This window comes from Centropristis striata, chromosome 23 (assembly GCF_030273125.1).
Source record: "Centropristis striata isolate RG_2023a ecotype Rhode Island chromosome 23, C.striata_1.0, whole genome shotgun sequence".
Lineage (NCBI taxonomy): Eukaryota > Metazoa > Chordata > Actinopteri > Perciformes > Serranidae > Centropristis > Centropristis striata.
Window position 1 is genome coordinate 11384621 of NC_081539.1, and position 19604 is coordinate 11404224.

At 41.2% G+C, this 19604-nt stretch overlaps 1 protein-coding gene across 1 annotated transcript in view; it reads left to right on the forward strand.

The window, feature by feature from the left end:
• Positions 1-18752, forward strand: part of si:dkey-192l18.9 (F-box/LRR-repeat protein 7) — a 29239-nt gene extending 10487 nt beyond the window's left edge. Inside the window, exons 3-4 of the mRNA XM_059326504.1 lie at positions 15441-16058; positions 17349-18752. Of these exons, the coding sequence (XP_059182487.1) occupies positions 15441-16058; positions 17349-18085 (1355 nt within the window). The 3' untranslated portion in view covers positions 18086-18752. The remainder of the gene's footprint in view (positions 1-15440; positions 16059-17348) is intronic.
• Positions 18753-19604: the final 852 nt, after the last annotated feature.

Below are 19604 nucleotides of genomic sequence, written 5' to 3' on the forward strand. Positions count from 1 at the left end.
GTTGCTTATTAGCCGCAGACTGAAAGGCACAGTCCTGGACAGTAAATCCTTCCTGTGGGATGAAACTGAGTATCTCCCAGCAGGGGTTACACTGCGACCCTGTCTGGGCCTCAAGGGTTTGCTTTGGCACAGCCGAACTCTGGGTACTTTAGGAATGTTGTTCAGACACGGCCGGAGCTAAACTGACAACACCCTGAGATGTTCGGCCTGTGTGTTTCAACTCTCCAACACGGTTTTCATCCTCCTATATGTAACGCAGACTCACAGGGGGTGTTGAAGCAGCCATGCTTTGGGGTCAGCTCCTTCACCCGTTTATAATGGCACCAGGAAGGTAGCTGAGAAACAGGGAATGGTGGGAACAATGAACATGCCGACTTCCTCTCCGTCTGCCAAGGACCACAGAAACAGTGATAACAGCGACGGGGGAAAAGCTGACTCTGTCCTTCCATGACAGAAAGCACTCTAGTAAAGGATTACACTGATTTATATCCAATTCTCCAGTTAGAATTTTCGGTAACGCTTTATATTAAGGTCCTTGTAATAACCATTAATTAACAAGTAATAAGGCCCTTGTAAGTACTTACAATATGCTTATTAACATTACTGTGTGTTTATAAGCCTATATAAGTGTTAATAATGGCATTATAATACAGCTTATAGCAGGCTATAAGAGATTTATAATAAGAACATTAATAAAAGCCTCATGAGTATCTTATAATTCTTCATAATAGCATTACAAACACCCATAACCCACCCATTATGTCTTTGCCATGCCTGTATTAATCTTTTGTTTGCTTATTGATATTAAAATATACTTTATTGCTCATCTATTATAAGTTAACTATGCACTTGTTAACAGTTAACTATGCTTTTTGCAGCTTAAGGGATCTAAAGCAAGAACAATGCCTTATTACTTGTTAATTAATGGTTATTACAAGGACCTTAATATAAAGCGTTACCAAATTTTCTTATTTACAGGTTTCTGTTTCCTGCTCTACTGTTCAAGCAATTAAAATCAGGATCACACCACTCAGATTCAGAGCAATTATGGCCAAAAATTCAGACAGTGTTTGACCTCAATTTGTCATTTTATCATAATGGAAGAAAATCAGTTCAACATGTAGGACATGTCACAAATCCCTTAAAGAACGATTAGCATGTTAGAAATGTTTTGCCTCCTTAAAGGGGAAATATTATCCTCATTTTTAGGTATATACTTATATTTTGGGCATGTACTACAACATTTTTACATGCTTTAATGTTCAAAAGACACATCAGCAGCAATAGTCTACTTAACTTTGCATCATGTGGTGAAATTTTTCACAGTTAGTGGTTAAAAATCGGCAAAGTTTAAAACTTAAATCTGGTCAGTTTCAATTTACCAAAGAAGATGAGAAAGATACCAAAAAATGTGATGCCCTGTTAATCAAAAACAATAATATTTTAATATAGAAACAAGAGAAAACCCAAAAGAACCTTAAATACAACAAATAAGTAAATAATGAGAATATATGTTTAAAAGAAATAGACAAGATTATTTAAATACAGTGGAATTAAAGTCTGTTTGTAGACATCTACATTCATCGAAAAAAATATTAAACCACTTTTTTTTCCTTCGATTTCTTGTTCATTTTAATGCCTGGTACAACTAAAGGTACATTTGTTTGGACAGATATAATGATAACAACAAAAATAGGTCATAAGAGTTTAATTTAAGAACTGATATTTAGCCATTTTCCATGGTATTCTTGATAATAACCAAAATCATCATCAAGAAAGCTGTACCTGGCATTAAAATGAACAAGAAATTGAAGAAAACAATGGTCTAATAAGTTTTTCCATGACTGTATAAGTCAAGTCTTGAAGGAATTAAAGGCATCATGATCACCTAATCCATCATAAATTGTGTTTTTATTAAAATGTGCAAGGTTTCTGTAATTCTGGCAGCAATGAAATATGAAATATGAAGTCAGCTGTGCCTCTATTGGCTTTTTTCATCACATTCTGCTTCTTCAGCCATATTCCCACCTTCCTCAAACCCATTCGGTGCCGTACTCCACCTGTCCACCAGATGCCCTGTGACCTCTTCCTCCTGTCCCAGTCACCTGACTCCCTCACCCAGCCACGCCCCCCTGCAGTCACCTGACCTGCTCACCTGTTCCCACTTCCCCTCATCAGCCCTGCAGATAATTAACCATGCAGCCCCTTCCCACTTGCTCTGTTTCTTGCCTTTGCTTCCTGATCCTCTTTATTCTGTCATCTGAAACCTTGGATCTAACCACATGGCCTGGCATTTGTTGCTTTGCACTAAACATAGCTGATCTTTTCTGATCACTGTGTGCATGCACTCACTTGGTCTCTGTCCTGTTAAAACCCTGCATACCTCCAAAAAAAGTCATCATGGGAAAAAGAAAAACTTGCCCAGTTCTAGAGTTTGTAAACGATGCATTTTTTTTAGAGAGCTTCAGTCAATTCAGCAAGTGCCCCAAAAAGTCACTCTCAAGTAGTGATGGCCAGAAGACGCCTCATGAAGCCTTGAAGCTTTCCAGTCAATTGTTTTTTTTAAAAAAAGCTTAATTCCTTGACACTTCATATGCTCACAAACCCCCCTGCTGGTCAAAACTTTGACTGTATTTTCAACTATTTGTGATGGCCTCTTGCCTGTCCTGCAACAGTGTCGGCATGGGAATAATCACTGCCAAGAACAATTAAATTTTTGTGTTGTTCATTCTTTTTATCTGTTTCTGATTGTGTGGGTAATGGTAATATCAATGAAAAACGAGTGAAATAACCTCATTGAACCATGATCTGTGAGAGGTAAAGAACACTGTTGCACTAAATATTGATTAAAATGGTTAGTAATGGAGTTAATGATGAAATATAAACAATGTGTATGCAGATCTTTTAGTTTCTGACACTTTTTGATAATTAAACACGCCCCGGGTCAAATTGACCCACAAACATTATTGCTGTTCCTGAGAAACGAACATAACAGGAGGGTTAAAAAACAAACAAACAGACTTTAACACAGAAAACCACTGTTTGTTTCCCATTTGCAAAAGCACAACAACAAAGGGCCTTTAACCTTTGCAAAATAGTCATTTTCAGGTGTTTCCAATTACACCGACTAATAAAAACCTAATGTTTTTTTTTACTTGGCTGGCTAATGCTGGAATGGCGGACTCTGATATAATAATATTACACACCCCTATTATTGATCAGTCTTGGTTCACAGTTCTTCCCACTTGAGGGTCGCCTGTACAGTCTAAACAGCCCCTCCGTGTCTCCAACATGTTAATATTTTTGCCCTCCCAAAGGCAACAAATCGCTCACACTTCATCTGCAAACTAACCTCACACACTGTCGACCCATTTGCTCGTGTTTACTCAGGCAGATATATAGTGTTTCACTGTTGATTTTTGCCGTGCCAAGTATGAAAGAGTCTGCAGAGAGGTGTTTGTGTGTGTCACCGCCATTGGGACGCTTTCACTGCAGAGAGGAGATTTAAGTTGTTATCCTCCAATGTAACTTTTTATCATCCATCAGTAGCGCAGTATATCTTGTATGCCAAACAGTTCAGGGCAAACTTTTTAGCCCTTGTGACAAATCAGTACGCATTCGTTCTGCTGCACGACAGCTGTGTTGGAAGTTCTCGCACAGGGAAGAGAAGTTTGTTTACATGGAGAAGCATCTGTTTTTTGGAGGGAAATGTTTGGCAGGTGATTGACTATTTTATGGCGGATTAGAGGAAGCTGTGTTGTAGGTTGTTCTCTTTTTATGCAGAGGAATTTGCAGCCTTGAGAAGTTGCGCTCATTAAATGCAGGCAGTATTGGTGGAAGAAAAGCCTGTCTCCTTTCACTATTCTTTCTTAGGAGACAAAGCAGCAGCCTGCAGTTATTTTAAGGCTTTTTCCAACAAGCCTATTGCAATTGCAGTGAGAAATATCAGCTCTTTTACTTCTAATCCTCATTGGAAATTGTCTACGTAAAGAGAGAATACAGAGAGGCAAAGAATGCCAATGCTATTTTCCCCAGATTTTCTCCATCAGCTGTCCTCGCTCCTCCCCCTTCCTTTCTGCCGCTCTCGGAGCCAGGAAATCTGAGCGAAAAAGCACAGAACAAGGCGGTGAAAGAAAAAAGAAAACAAGTGAAAGCAGTTTAGCGAAGGAGATGGAGGAGGAGGGGAAGGAAAGGCAGATCTCATAACTCTTCTCTGATTACTGCTTCGTCTTCTCATTCTCTGTCTCAGGAAAGGAAGCGCCGGCCCTGTTGTTTTCAATGCCATTTTCCCTCAACAGGGTCACATTTTTCAGTTCTACTACAGCAGCGTGTTTGACAGGAGTTGGGAAAGACGCCACCTGGCTCAAAACACACGCTTGCTTCCTGTAAGATTTTGGCTCGCGAGCGTAATGTTTTTACTGTGATACACCTGGGTCTTTGGGCTTTTTCATGTGGCAATATGACCACAGTTGTGCACCAGCTGAACTGACACATTGGACTTCCCCTCCCCTTTCTTTCATTCTGTGGTTTGTTTCATTACGTAAGCAGAAAAGTGTCAGTTGTGGCTGAAGCTGCAATGGTACAAAAATGAGGGGAAAATTTCTCTCTAGACAGTGTTCTTAAAGGGGGTCTTGGTTGGATAAATTGAACCAGAACAGCTAAAGGATTTTTTTTTTCCATTTAAATATCAATGTGTGGTTGAATTTAGCACCTGGCTCGTTCATATGAAGGAAAAAGATCATTCAGAAGTTTGACTTCATCTTTGCATAAATGGAGAAAATATTTATTTTGGTTGTCAAGGACCAGGACTACGACAGGGTATTAGGACCAAGTATGAAAAGAAATGAAATAAAATACAGGCACAGGGAAGGGGGGTAATATTTAGAGAAAAAAGTTGCAAATTTATGAGATTAAAAGTGGCAAATCTGCAAGAAAATGGTCACAGATATAAGAGATTAAAAGTGGCAAACCTGCAAGAAAAAGTAGCAGATTTACGAGATATAATGTGGCAAATCTGCAAGAAAAAAGTCGCAGATTTAGGAGATTTAAAGTGAAAAATCTGCAAGAAAAAAGTCTCAGATTTACGAGGTTAAGATTGGCAAATCTGCAAGAAGAAAGTTGCAGATTTACAAGATTTATAGTGGCAAATCTGCAAAAAGAAAAAAGTAAGAGATTTACAAGATTGAAAGTGGCAAATCTGTGAGAAAAAGTCGCAAATTTACGAGATTAAAAGTCGCAAATCTGCAAAATCATATGAACACACTCATGAGAATAGTAGAGTTTGACAGAAAATGTTAATGGGCATATTTCTTAGATTTTCAAGATTTTTTTGAAAGTATTATTTAGGCTTTTGGTGTTTAATTTTCCCTGACATGACCTTTCCATCTTGAAAAATAAGTAAAATAGGCTTGTTAACATTTATTTTGCCTGATTTCAGATAGAATTGTGAACTTTTTAAACTACAGTTTTCATATTTACTCAACTCAACTTGGCCTCGGCATCCACATTCTTCCTGTGGCAAATGTTGAGGAACTAAATGTTCTGGTGGTCATGAGCTGGCTGTGTGGTGTGCAGCTAGTATGATGGTCCTGCACAATGCCATCTTCAGTCTGTAGATAAATATTAATAAGTCCAGTGAAAAAACAATTACAACCATGCATAAGGTCTCAAAACCTTAATTCAGCGAATCAACAGAGGTTTTATAAAGCACTTTTTTCATAGTTTTTCACTCTCCCTTAAGAAACATTTTGGACAAAAACAAACTCTTTCTGGAGTGAAAGTGAACCCCTTTTTCGTCGGGAGTGTATAACCACAAAAGTTCCAGCACTTCCCTTGTTCTGTTGCTTCAACCACATGAGATCATTACATTTGCTCCTCATCACAATCAAATCAACCGTTTAGGCCAGCGCTCGCTTTTCCATTCCTGTGTGATGTGCAGTTCTTCTTGCTGTTTGAGGAGGGTAACGTTGGCTACACACAGCAGTCATTTAACACGACTGTCACTCCACACTGGAACCCCCCTTCACACGGCACTGCCAGAAAGGATCAACTGCACAGAAATGCATTTCACGCACATGATTCTCTGCAGAAAAGAAGTTGTCTTTGACATCCTGATTTAACAACCTGTAAAGAAAAGATGACGTCATGTTGAATTTGCCAAAGGCCAGATCGGTTTAACGTGATGCCAAATTGCTTTTGGAGTCCGACCTGTCATCTCTATTCTGGAAAATATGTGCTGTGATGAATGGACACACGCATTAATGCTCATTTCGGACTTTGAGAAGATCACGCCTTTACATTTGGCTTTAAGATATCTGTGCGTCTGCTGTCCTCCTCAGTGGAGGATTTATAAAGTGACGAGGCCAGAGTGCGGAGACGTTTGTGTCTTTTGAACTGACAGAAGGGCTTTAAGAGGCGGAAAACTCCCTTGAGGAAATTAGTCGTGTTGCGGGGAAAGAGCGTAATAGTTCCTGGCGCATGTGTAGCCGAATCTGTTGCTGCACGAGCTTCAAAAAATGAATCCTCGAGACTGAGTGAGTGTGAGAATAGCTGCAGTGCAGAAGTTGTGGAGTTTTGGGGGTTGTGTGGAGCTAAGGAGTCTGTTTCCTGTCCAAGTGTGCACATTGTAAAGGAACCAGCAGGCCCTATTGTCTTTCAGGTTGTCCAGTGACGTAAGACCTTCCTGTAGTGAAGGCTCTTGCTGATAGCCCAGCCGCCACACTGTACGGTAATATCAACTTCCATGTATTCAATAAAACCCAAGACAGACCCAGATGTTTTTTATCCCAGGCGTTCTCTCGCAGTCGGATGTTTCCCTTTAAAAAACTGGAGCACGTAACCGTTTAGTGCTGATAAATCAATTCTCCTTCAGTCAAATCCCTGCTGCCTGGTTGTTTTTTATTAGCTGATTCTTCTTCCTTGTACACTTTACCCCTCTTGCGTTGATTTGAATTTGATTTCCTGTCTTATGAGAACAAAATGAGCATCTCCGATTCTTTCGCATGCACCACACCACCGTGTCACGGTCTTGGCAGTGAAGCTTGTGGAGCAGGAACATGTCACAGGGCTAATGGCATTGAGGTAATGGATTGGTCTGTTCTGCCAGATGCAGCAGTAATAATCCTTCGAGCTCCAGACAGGGTCTTAGCAGAGCTTCACAGCACTGCAAGATCCTGCATAGAATCCCTATAGCTTTAGTTTATGACCAGACTGCGTCAAAGTCTGGATTGACCCTGCCTGTGCACTTGTCTCCGTCTCTGCTAAAGTCTGCAGACTCTTTTGCCAATTTATCTTCCCTCTCTCTTTTCCTCTTGCCCCTATTTTCTTTTAGAGGCCCTCAAATGACTCCCTAAAGTCTGTTTTTGTGCATTGCTGCTTCTTTTTTTAAAGGTTCATCAGGTTTTTGTCATTAGGGCGACATCATCCCAACATGCAGCTGCAGCCTCTTCATCACAAAAACATCTTGTCTTCTCAGTGATCACTTCCATTGATTTACATTAAACTTCTGGAATCAAAGCGAGATCCAGATGTGTCTCAGAAGTAAGTTGATGTTAATGGGATCCTGCTGCGGCACTGCTGTGGATCAGCTCAGATTTGGGTAGTAGTGGCAAAATGATTTCAGCCAAGTATGCCTTTCTGTGGCTATACGCACATTCAAAATGCATGAGTTTCTCTTTCATTTCACCACTGTTCCGTTGTTCTTTGTCCAGGGTAAAGACCAGATGTTCCACTGTTTCTCCTCTGATTTCCGAAACCAAACTGAATCTTCCACCATCTGCACTTACAGTGCCTTCAAGAGCATTTTAACAGCTGCATGGTATTTGTTCTGTTAATGATAGGTTTGCAGTGATACAGAGATATAAAACACGACACCACACTAGTTAACTTATACAGATTCCAGCAGTAAACGAGAGTTACAAGAAAGTTTATTGTTTCATGCTCAGAGTTTGGAGCTGTCGCTTTTCCCGTCAGCCGTTCATCTGATTGACTTCACACTTGGGGGGTGAATTGCTAAAGACTAGAGAAAGTTCAGTGTCAAGTGCAAGCTCTTGAGATCTACTGAACATATTTGTTAGTAGTGTGTTATGTACACACTGCAGTGCATTGAGAGGGGCTCCCTATAAACTGTTCCACTGTTTTTCCTGGAAATAGCCTGGTCCAAAATAGCTGGCTGTCGGTTAATGATGCATGTCCTCTAGCTCTACAACTGGATGCAACTATGTCATGGCAGGTGTATTGCTCAGGACCCAAGGAAGGGCAATGTCATGAGGAAAGCTGTTGCTGCAAGAAGCAGAAAGTGAAGAAAAAAGTGTTATTTTTTGTTATTTTATGTTACATAAAGTTATGTACATAGGTTGAGTATGTTAATATAGTCAACATTGAATTTTTTTTCACACGTGACACACACACAGCAGGCTTCCTGAGTCAAAATCCTTTTTGTTTGATCAATCCATCCACCCCGATCTCCTCCCAGCACGGACTATGTCACTCTTTATACTACAGTCACTGGAGGCCGTTGCCTAACAATATACGTAAATACAGCCTTTTCTTGGAAAGTGAATTTTTCTGCTCCATACTAAAATTGATAACTGAGAATATTGGGAGTTTTTGTGAGGCAAAATGACTTTTTATTATATATAGACAGGACAACTATATCAGAATGTAGTAGTCATACTAGAAAGTTGCATGCAGTTGTTTGTAGTTGTTTCTGTTTTGAGGGAAATTTTATTTAGAAGGTGTGTTTGGAGGTAACTGTTGATTAAATGTGACTCAAAAAATGATGATATACCATCTGTACCTGATGAAACACCTTTGCTTCTCATTGCCACACAGGAATGTGCTTCATCTGTGTTGTTTTATTACCCCAGGAAATGTTTTTGCATTCATACCTTGTATGCCTTAATTCCACCACTCTTTATTTAACCTGTGGCTGCATGTCTAGCTTTGAAACAATCGTCTTGTAATTGCAAATACATCACAGTACAGCATCATCACAGAGAAAAACAGCTCACACACTGCTGAAAAAGTCTTCCAGATGCAAAAAGGATACATTTACTTCATATCCAGCAATTAAAGAGTGTTAAAAATGTGAAAGAAAGGTGAAATTTTCAACAATTAGATCATTTCCAGCAAGGTCAACAGTGCAGAATCAATTGTCACTTGTGACAGATGCCTTACTCAGCTAGAAAACAGATAGCACCTGGGCATCCATAAAGAGACCCAGGTGCTATCTATCCTGAATCCAGTTCAACCAAGCAACTGCAAAGCTGTCTGCATTTAACTTTTCCCAGCAGCTGTGTGGAAGTGTGACTCTGAGAGAGGAAGAAGAAGAAGAAGGGGGTGGATGTAGTATAATTAGTAGCACTCTGTTCCTTCAGGGCCTGGAGCTCTCTTCTGATCAGTGACACATGTAATTACGCAATTTGGAAGTTGCTCCTTCTTAGCCAGTGGCATACGAGTTCGTCTCCTGCGTGCAAAATCCATCGCATTAGCTCCGACTTGGACAACAAAGAAATGCATCCATCTAAACTAATGACTGTTTCTGTGTCACGCCTGCCTGTGGAAAATGTAATTTTCTCCTGCATGACAAGACTTTTGTAGATTTTTCCCACAGAATTGATACTTGAGTTCTGCTTTTCAACTAAAAATGTATCAGCTTTAATGCATTATTCTTATTGTTTAATGAAAAGAGGTAATTGGGGGGGACCATTTGGCAAAAATAGACTGATTTCCACTTGTTTGTTTTGCTCCGTGTTGCAGAGAGTGGTTTTCAACCCTGTTGGATAAATCCTCAATCACTGGGTATTAACTCAGGAATCTTGTAATATTTTTGGTGTACGTGAATAAACATAAAAACCCAGCACCACTATTGTCTTGACATATTTGGACAGGTGTGTGAAATTGAAATAGATGAGGTGTTTATAATGACCTCAGACCATTAAATCCTTTGTATTAAGCTAAAAAATACACAGGCCAAGATAAGCAACATGACCTCAAAGAAATAATCCTACATATCTAAAGTTGAACTAATCATAGGCAGACCACCCAAGAACATGATGCCTAAAACTCAAACTGAGGTCAACCATGTCAAACAAGAACAATTAAACCTTCCTGTAAGCTGAATTAAATGAGTTTGATAAATATTTTCAACACGCGATGCATTTTGGACTGTGGCACTTGTCGTTTTCCTCGAACCTGGATGCGAGTGAGAGTTTTAAGGCACACGAGAGAGGAGTTTTAAAGTAGCCGTGAATCGGTGGACATGTTCCCCAGAGAACGAGTCTGCGGATGTCATCAGAGGCGAGGCGGGAGGCAGACCAGCCGAGGTCTGGAATACAGATCTGCAGGACAGTCGTAAGGATGGACGGTGTCACTGCCCAGCTGTCTGTCCCTGCACACAAATCCACATGCAGGAGGACAGGCAGGATGCGGCCCATTTCTCATGAAGATGCTGACATGTGCTGGGTGTAGAAACAGCTGACAGTCTGTCCGGAAGCGTCCATTAACCAACACAGTTCAATCATGGTTCAGTCTGCATGACTGGGACTAGAAGTGTGTTGATATAGTTACATTAGGGTAAATGTACGGGAGTGGCATATAGGAAAACTACCACCTCATCAGTTATCATAGAGCTAACTCAACAGATTCTGGCAATTTCAACAATCATATAATATCATAATAAATATTTCTATGTAAGTTAAGCTGAACGATATTTTTGATCAAAATAAGAAGCCAGAGGAACCCAAAATCAAGTGTCAAAAGTTCATTTTAGCCCATTTCTGGTCGCATTACCACAGGATCTGAAAAACCAAGATTAAATAAATTAGACTGATAAAATCTTAAAATTAAAGTTGAGTGATCATGACCCCTGTAGAATGAATTAGAACCTACTAAATGATTTTCTTCCTGTGAACCATATTCTAACAGCTAGCAAATTCAGTATAACTACTTTAAATATCATTCTCTCTGTTCTTCTCTATTTATCTTACTTTTATCTGAGACTGTCCTCCACCAAAAATGCACCAGTACGTCGTTTGTACAAGCAGTTTGTTACGACCTATATTTAGAATTGTTTGGTGGCAACCTCTCGTGGCCATAGTAATGATGCAGGATGGGATGAGAATGAAGGAGGAGGTGATAAAGAGTGATAAAGCCCGTGTATGGAGGGAGTCAGGGTGGATAGATGGGTCAACAAATGCAGTACTTTGACCAAGTAGGCCGCTGTTTGTGTCCCATGTGACACCAGAAGTCAAAGTTCAGTTATTTTAACTTGCATGAAATACTTAAATCTCATACATGATGTCCGTTAACTTATGAATGTTAACCATGTGTTTAAAACTGTGGCCCCTGGGTCAGATTAGAGGGTAGGAATAAATTACCCATGTGGTCGTATGGGTTGGAGGAATTGAGCTTTTTGTTAATGTTTCTACCACATTTTACCTCTAGGATTATAAATTAACTCTTTTGACTCAAGGAAGAAAGATTAAAAGATTGGTAAAGTTACTGAGTTACTAAAAAGGAAAAAAAAATTGACCGAAATTGATACATTTTCCTTGGGAACATTAGGCAAGTTCAAGACGTCCTATAAAATTCTTGAAAGAGAGTTAAATGTGTAAAATTAATTCTAAACATATTTAGAGATTTGGGCCATTTTGTCCATTTTTGAACACTTTTCTTTCTGCCACTTAAAAAATGTTTAGTCAGAAAGTCAAAGTCTACTTTATTGTCAATTTCAACATATGCACAAGTATAGTTTAAGTATAGTACAAATATAGTTTCAAACAGTTCCACTTCACTTTCACTTTGACTTCCTGGATCAACATTTTGAGCCCAAACATAAAACAACATAAAACATGATTTGGAAAATGTTATTTTTTAGTTTCAAAATGACGATCATGCTGAATGAAGAATTTTAAATGCTGGTTTCAAATATAATATATAAGAGGTTAATGAGGAGAACATCTAGTTCTATATTTTTATAGTAAATATATTTGACCTTATCTCGGGTTTTACTTGGCCTATCATCATCATCAAACAAAAACTGGCATGGAGTTTCAAGTCAGAACTTTAGAGGGAAGCTGACAGCAAGAAACACACTGCTGAAGTTTTTACATCATGATGTCATGAAGATGTAATGCACCGCCGCTTTTGTGGACTCCAGTGATATATTACCTTTTAAAACAATAGTCTTAACTGAACACTTTGAAAATGTTCTGTGAAGACAGCTCACTGAGAAAATAAAAAATGCAGTTCTAGACTCGCCCCTATCATCTCACAACTATTAGTCTCAACATACTGAATAATCTTTATTTTGAAAGATGATAACACATTATTTTTTGCCCATAACGCCTGCAGACCCATAGTTGGACAGCTGTAAGTGACATCATACTCGTGACTACTTGAAATGCTTTTAGTGATGACTATCAATCCAACTGAGCTCTTCCAGATTGGACAAGATGTGTTGGAGGGGTGATGAGGAGACGCAGATAGCATCAGAGAGGAGCACTCAGTGTCCCAGTGTGATGGGTCGACCCCGGGAGTCAGATCCCGACGCACCGGTTTACGGAGGCGAAGGGATCCGCCGTCTCACGCCACGGTGATGCGATCCAGCCACCGCTTCTCACAGCTGCGTCTTCAGTCGTGGCGGCAATCAGTGCACATCTGTCAGGAGGGCCTCAGTGTTTACACAGGGCTAACCGTACAGTGTCAGACCCAGCACCAAACGCCTCAGCTGGTCGCTTTGAAGCCAGAGTTCATCTGATGCAAGAGGCCCTGTGACTGCGGCCCGAATGCCGGGAGATAAACGTGACACATTTTTTCCCAAACATTCAAAAACATGATAACGAGATCCATGGAAACTCCTCTTCATTGATGATAAAAGCCGGTGTGGCTGTGGCCCCATCACGATGAACCCTGCACGCTTTGGCATATTCCCTCAGCTTTAGTCTATTTTTCTTATTCCCACAAATATCAGAACAATATAATGTGACATTATGACATTTCCAGCATACATAGAGGGAAGTATATTTGGAAAATGAATTTCAGTGATCTAAAACAGCAGCAGTAACAATCTGGTGTTATTCCTTTAGAATAAACACAGAAGAGCCATATGGTAAGAAATTCATGATAATAGAAGAAGTAGACTCAAAGGTCCAGAATGCAATGCAGCCACAACTCATGTTGTGTTTAAAATGGGCATATCACCTATTTAAATGTTTTAAAGATGGTCTGATCTGATCTCAAAAGTGAAGCCAATATGGAGCGTTAGCTTTACATTCTTTCTAATGGCCAGCAGGGGGCGACTCCACTGGTTGCTAAAAGAAGTCTGATTATATGGAAGTAAACGCTTTAGCAATTGAGACCATAAACTAATGAGGAAAATGTTTACTAGTTTCAAGTCTTCTTCAGTACAGCATGATGTTTATTTTGTAAATAATGGTCCCAGTTGGAGAGAAATAGACGATATAGCAGGGTATGCTTTTCCACTTCATGAAAGTTAATTGTACATTTTGGTGGCCAAAAATTGTCTTTAGCGTTTGGTTGTACTAAAAGACACTCCAAGCTATTTCGTTTTAATTTCAGGTGCAACATGCCAACCTTGCTAGATAGCACTTATGTAGCCTCATCTTCCCCAGCTCCACCCTATCGTCCAAATATGGTCACTTCTGGCTCCAAAAAAAACATGATGATGACAAACTACCAAACTCAAGGCTTCAAAACCACACCCCACAAACCAATGGTTGTTGCTCCAGAGAGAACTTGATAACATGATATCTGACTAACTGACTCAAGTGATGTCACCTAAGCTCTGTAGGTGATGACAAGGACTTTAAACCGATGCAGTTGAACGAGAGGTATCGTCTGTTTCAAACTGTCTATCTTGAGTCTCAAATCTGTGGAGTATTCTTTTAAGTGGAGTACAACTCAGCCTGTGAAAACAGCTGTGCAATGTCTTCTGTGGCTCTGAAGGGAGCTTTGATGAGTCTTGAGAAAATAACCTAAGGGTTATCTCACTTAGGGCTCGGAGTCTACCAGACTGCATTACAAACTGGGTGCACGGAGTTCGAAAGATGTTGATGTCTACCGTGCAGAGAGGGTCCCATTAAAACATGCTGCAGGTTGCATTTATGACATATATGTGATATGAGGGCCAAGATTTTTTTCTATTTATTTAAACATTATGTCATTTGTTGCTTTATGCACTTTAATGTAAAGCACATTGGGTTTCCCCTTGCTACTGTATATACTGTAGATAAAATTCTCCCCTTACCTAAGAGTCTGGATATCTCAGCCTCTGCTGCTTCAATTTGGACCGTTCTTTTTCCAATCTGTCTCATACGAGTCCCCCGACTTTATGTAATGTAATACCAAATCACTGGAGTACCCCTTTAAGGTGCTAAGCTACGTTTTTTTCTTGCATGGAAACTCTTTCCTTACTAACAGGATCACCATTAGCTGCTCTCTCCACCTCTGTAGAAACCCACCGATGACAGTACGGTCATTGTGTTTTTAGTTGTCAAAAGTCATTCTGGGAAATGCAGGAAATGAAGAGTGCATGACTCAGATTTAAGGAAAGTACAGCGAAACGTTGAATTACAGTTTTCATTGCAAAGTTATTCCTGGAATGTATTCAAAGTAATTAATGATATGAGAAAATGTTTCTTAAGGTGGATTTTTCCTTTGATCGAAGTTTAAACAGTCTGCTGCATATTGACAGATGGTGTTGAAGTTGGCTTTCCTAGTTTGCAGTTTGGTTATACAAACATTCAGTTTATGAAGTAGTAGACTTCATTGCAAAAGTCTTAACACTTTAAAACCTATGCGATTTGTGAAACCTTTTAATTGCATTATTAAGAGTGGTTCAATTGCCTTTTCTACATCTAGGAACATATAAAACTAGGTCTAGTTTAAAATCAACAGTTCTTAAACTTGTCATACCACGACTAGATTAATCAGACTTCAGAGGCAGCTTAAAACAGAACGTTTGGTCAGTGTCCCTCTGTGTCAGATGTAGATGGAGAAGGCACCAGGCTTTCCATTACCTGTAATTTTAACACATTTTCAGAGCAACAAATGTACTAAGAGAGCAAAGGTCCGCTAGGGCAGGGAATGGTGCTTGATGGGTCAAACAAACGTGCAATGTGCAATATTGTATAATATTATAATATTGTACAATATAGCTTGACTCTGTGCACTATATTTATATGTATATAATCATATAGTTACAGATTTTATATTCATACAGCTACAGATTTTATATACTGTGTTGTATTGTATTGTGTTTCTTTTTACTTGTATGTTTGGCTTGACCAGGCCTCAGTACTTAATTTTGTGCCTCATCATGTGCATGCATGTGTTGTTGGTATGACAATAAAGAATTCTTAATCTTAATCTTAACACTGACTGTCCCTCCCTTTTCTCTCTCCACACGTCTTATTCAGGTTTAGACTCCAGCACTCGGACTCTGAGCACCCCCAGCCCGGGTCTTATCCTCCCATCCAAGTCGTCCTCCCTCTCCTCACCGGCCCTCTCCAGTAACGGCCATGAGACCAACTCCTCTTCTTCCTCCTCCGCCCCCGCCGAGACGGTCGCCGTGGTCCACTCCCAACCCGGCACTCACACACGCTCCCGCCAGTCGAAAAGCCACCACCACGCCCCCATCGACCTCCTCCCCGACCACGCCCTCCTGCAGATCTTCTCCCATCTCCCCACCAATCAGCTGTGCCGATGCGCACGCGTGTGCCGCCGCTGGTACAACCTGGCGTGGGACCCGAGGCTGTGGAGCAGCGTCCGGCTAACGGGGGAGCTGCTTCATGCTGACCGAGCCATCAGGGTGCTGACCCACCGGCTGTGCCAGGACACCCCCAACGTGTGTCTCACCTTGGAGACGGTGGTGGTGAACGGCTGCAAAAGGCTCACCGACCGCGGGCTGCACGTGGTGGCTCAGTGCTGCCCGGAGCTGCGCCGCCTGGAGGTCGCCGGCTGTTATAACATCTCTAACGACGCTGTGTTTGAGGTGGTGTCCCGCTGCCCCGGCCTGGAACACCTGAACCTCTCAGGTAAACAAAAATGAACTTCTTTAGCATCTTGATTAATGGTGTAATGGCTAATGGTGGCCTCTCTCATTTTTATTACTGCGCCACTACATCATGCACATGTGTGGATTTACCTCAAAGAATTCCTCTCCTCAAACCCTCTCACTCATTTCTACCAAAGCTGGTAAAATCATTAGAGGAGCAGGAGAAGCTCTGCCAACCTCCAGCTCCCATGTGGGAGAAGAAAGGCTTTCTTTAGCTGAGAGCAGAACTTACCTCAACGTGAGTAAGGAGAGCGGTCTGCTGCTTTCATTAAGGAAGTGACACAAATAACATTGACTTGGACAGGACAGCGAGGTCTGCACCATTAGCAGGAAGTAAGCCCTTTGTTGTAAAAATAGCCTTGTGGCTTTTATTTGAAAAGGCACAAAATAATTTTAAAAATCAAGTCTGTTTTTGACTGGTAAGGACATCAGTCTTTGATTATTTTTTTCCTCTGAAAATTTACCACAATTTGGTTTTCTTGGACTTGTTTGCACTTCAACATTTTCATGCTTCTTGTTGAAGGCGTGTAGCCAAATACAGCAGGTTTTACTGTGGCGCCCTCAAGTGGCCGCTCATCTTAAAGGGAAGCTTCACAGTTTATTCCAAGTCATATACACTGAAACAGCTTTTGTCATCGGTGTCATTTCCACTCGTGATATTGGAGACATGTCCCCACCACTTTTTGAAATGGCTGATTATGTCCCCATCATTTTAAATATAGAAGAAACAAAGGAAATTAAATCTAGTTGCCAACTGAATCTAAAACATGCTGCTGGCTCGGCAGACTTTCTGATCGCATGACATAAAAGTCATGTTAAATCTTTGCATTTCAAGTCTTTTTCATGACCATTCAAGAGTTTCTTTTTCACCAAGTTTCTCTGTCTGGTAGATGTAAATGTCTGGATATTTTACAATATGTTAATCATATCAGATTGTCCATCCATTTAGTGAAATTTAATGGATTTAACATGTTGAAACGGACCAAAATTTTTGAAAGCAGTTTCAAACGAGGACAGACAGCCGATGGCAGACCACACTAAGAATGTTTGAAGAGTGTGCCATTGGCTTTGAGAGCTCCTCTCTTAATGTGTTTTCATTTAATATGGATACATATACAGTCTGAGTAAGACTGATTAAGTAGGTTACAGTCTTTTAAGATGGAAATTAACATTATGATGGAGCCCTGACTTGAAAAACTGTGAACTTATCCATTGAACATAACAAAAACTTTTGAGAAATAATTTCAACCTCTGCTTCCTCTTCCTCCAGGCTGCTCCAAAGTCACATGCATCAGCCTCACCCAGGAGGCCTCCCTCCAGCTGTCCCCTCTGCACGGCCAGCAGATCTCCATTCACTACCTGGACATGACCGATTGTTTTTCCCTCGAGGACGAGGGCTTGCGAACTATCGCCTCCCACTGCCCTCGCCTGACTCATCTGTATTTGCGCCGCTGCACCAGACTGACGGATGAAGCCTTGCGCCACCTGTCTCTCCACTGCCCCTCCATAAGGGAGCTTAGTCTCAGTGACTGCCGCTTGGTGGGGGATTTCGGCCTGCGTGAAGTCGCCCGCCTGGAGGGCTGCCTGCGCTACCTGAGTGTGGCCCACTGCACCCGCATCACTGACGTGGGCATGCGATACGTGGCCCGCTACTGCCCCAGACTGCGCTACTTGAACGCGAGAGGTTGCGAGGGGCTGACAGACCACGGCCTGAGCCACTTGGCCAGGAGCTGCCCCAAACTCAAATCCCTGGATGTGGGTAAGTGCCCGCTTGTGTCGGACAGCGGGCTGGAGCAGCTGGCCATGTACTGCCAAGGCCTGAGGCGAGTGAGTCTCAGGGCCTGTGAGAGCGTGACAGGCAGAGGACTGAAAGCTCTGGCCGCCAACTGCTGCGAGCTGCAGCTCCTCAACGTGCAGGACTGCGAGGTGTCGCCAGAGGCTCTGCGGTTTGTTAGACGCCACTGCCGGCGCTGCGTCATCGAGCACACAAACCCTGCTTTCTACTGAGACGGGGAGTTCTTGGACTGCTCTTCTGACAAGTGGATGTTCTAATATTCCTGCTCCGGAGTTGGCAGAGTTCAACGGCCGATGTGTCAGAACTGGTTGAAAACTGGTGTGCAATACTGGCCAGAATCTGTCTCCTTAAATCCGCTTGGTGGCTGAAAATACTTCCACGGACTGTATTTAACATATTTATCTGTAAAAAGGCAGAAAAGAAGTGCAGTATTTCAGTTTATTACATCCTTCAACATCACAATGTAACAACATGCTACAACTCTGAGCACTGGGTACAGTTGTGTTGCCATTTAAAAGCATTGTAATATATTTTACTTCAACAACTTACGGCCCTGAAACATAATCACTATCATACATTACAGCATCTATTTATAAACGACAAGTATCTTCAGACTAAACCACTAAGAATGTAGCTACGAAGCAGCGACTAAAGCAGATCTGGTGATTTTTAAGACAGTTTCACTTTCTTTATGTTGCATATAATATGTTGCACTTTATGCAATTGTGCTGACAATCACTTCAACTGAAAGTGTCATCATTTTTCCATTTTCTGTAAATTAGTTGATTTTTTTTTTTTACAGCCAAATAGAAACAAACTGTTGTTGAAATTAACAAAGAACACATTGCTGCTATAACTGTGCCAATAAATTCTTCAAAATCCGCCTCCACAACTGCGACTGCTTTACTAAACTCCTCATTACAGTCTGAAGGATTTAAGCCTGCACATGTTTGTGAGTCATTAAGGTAACTGAGGAATATCCAGGAATACCATATATGGATGTTTTGAGGTCTAACGTGTGTGAGATTAAAGGGCACTGCTGCTGAATAAAACCTGCTTGTTGCATGACACCGTAGTGAATGCACCTGTCTTTTCTCCCTAAAGGTACACAAACAAAGCATTTAGTTTTTAGATCTGTAAGTCATTATTCCTGCAGCTACATTTATTGTTTCAGCACCAGGCAGCTATAGAAAACCTTCTCTTCCACCTGTTCTTCATTGCTGTGCTCCTGCAGCATTCCTTGGCTCGAGCAGGCGAGTTTGTGACCTAATCAAAATAACAAATCAAAACAGGAATATTTGCACAGATTTAGATGAGGGAATTATTTTTGCTGCAAAAACATTCTGTCCATTAGAGAGTTCAGGACCTGCAGAGACTCTAAAGACAGGTGCTGTGTGAGGACACTACAGGGCAACAGGTGGACGAGTATTTAGGCTTCCCGTTTGCTCTTCCCCCTTTGCGGTTTGCTGCCCCCCAGCCTGCTGAGCCCTGGGAAGTGGTGAGGGACGCCACAAAAATGCCTAAAATGTGAGTAAACACATGTTCCTGTAGCTTATTTGGTTACACAAAGAAATTGAACAAACTTGTTCCAGACCATAGGCATTAAGTGTCATCTTTGGCATAGATAGATACGGCACAGTCACTAATGGGTCAAAATACACTCACCCGCCACTAAATTAGGTACACCTTGCCAGTGCCAGGTTTGACCCCCTTTTGTTGTAACCCTCCTGT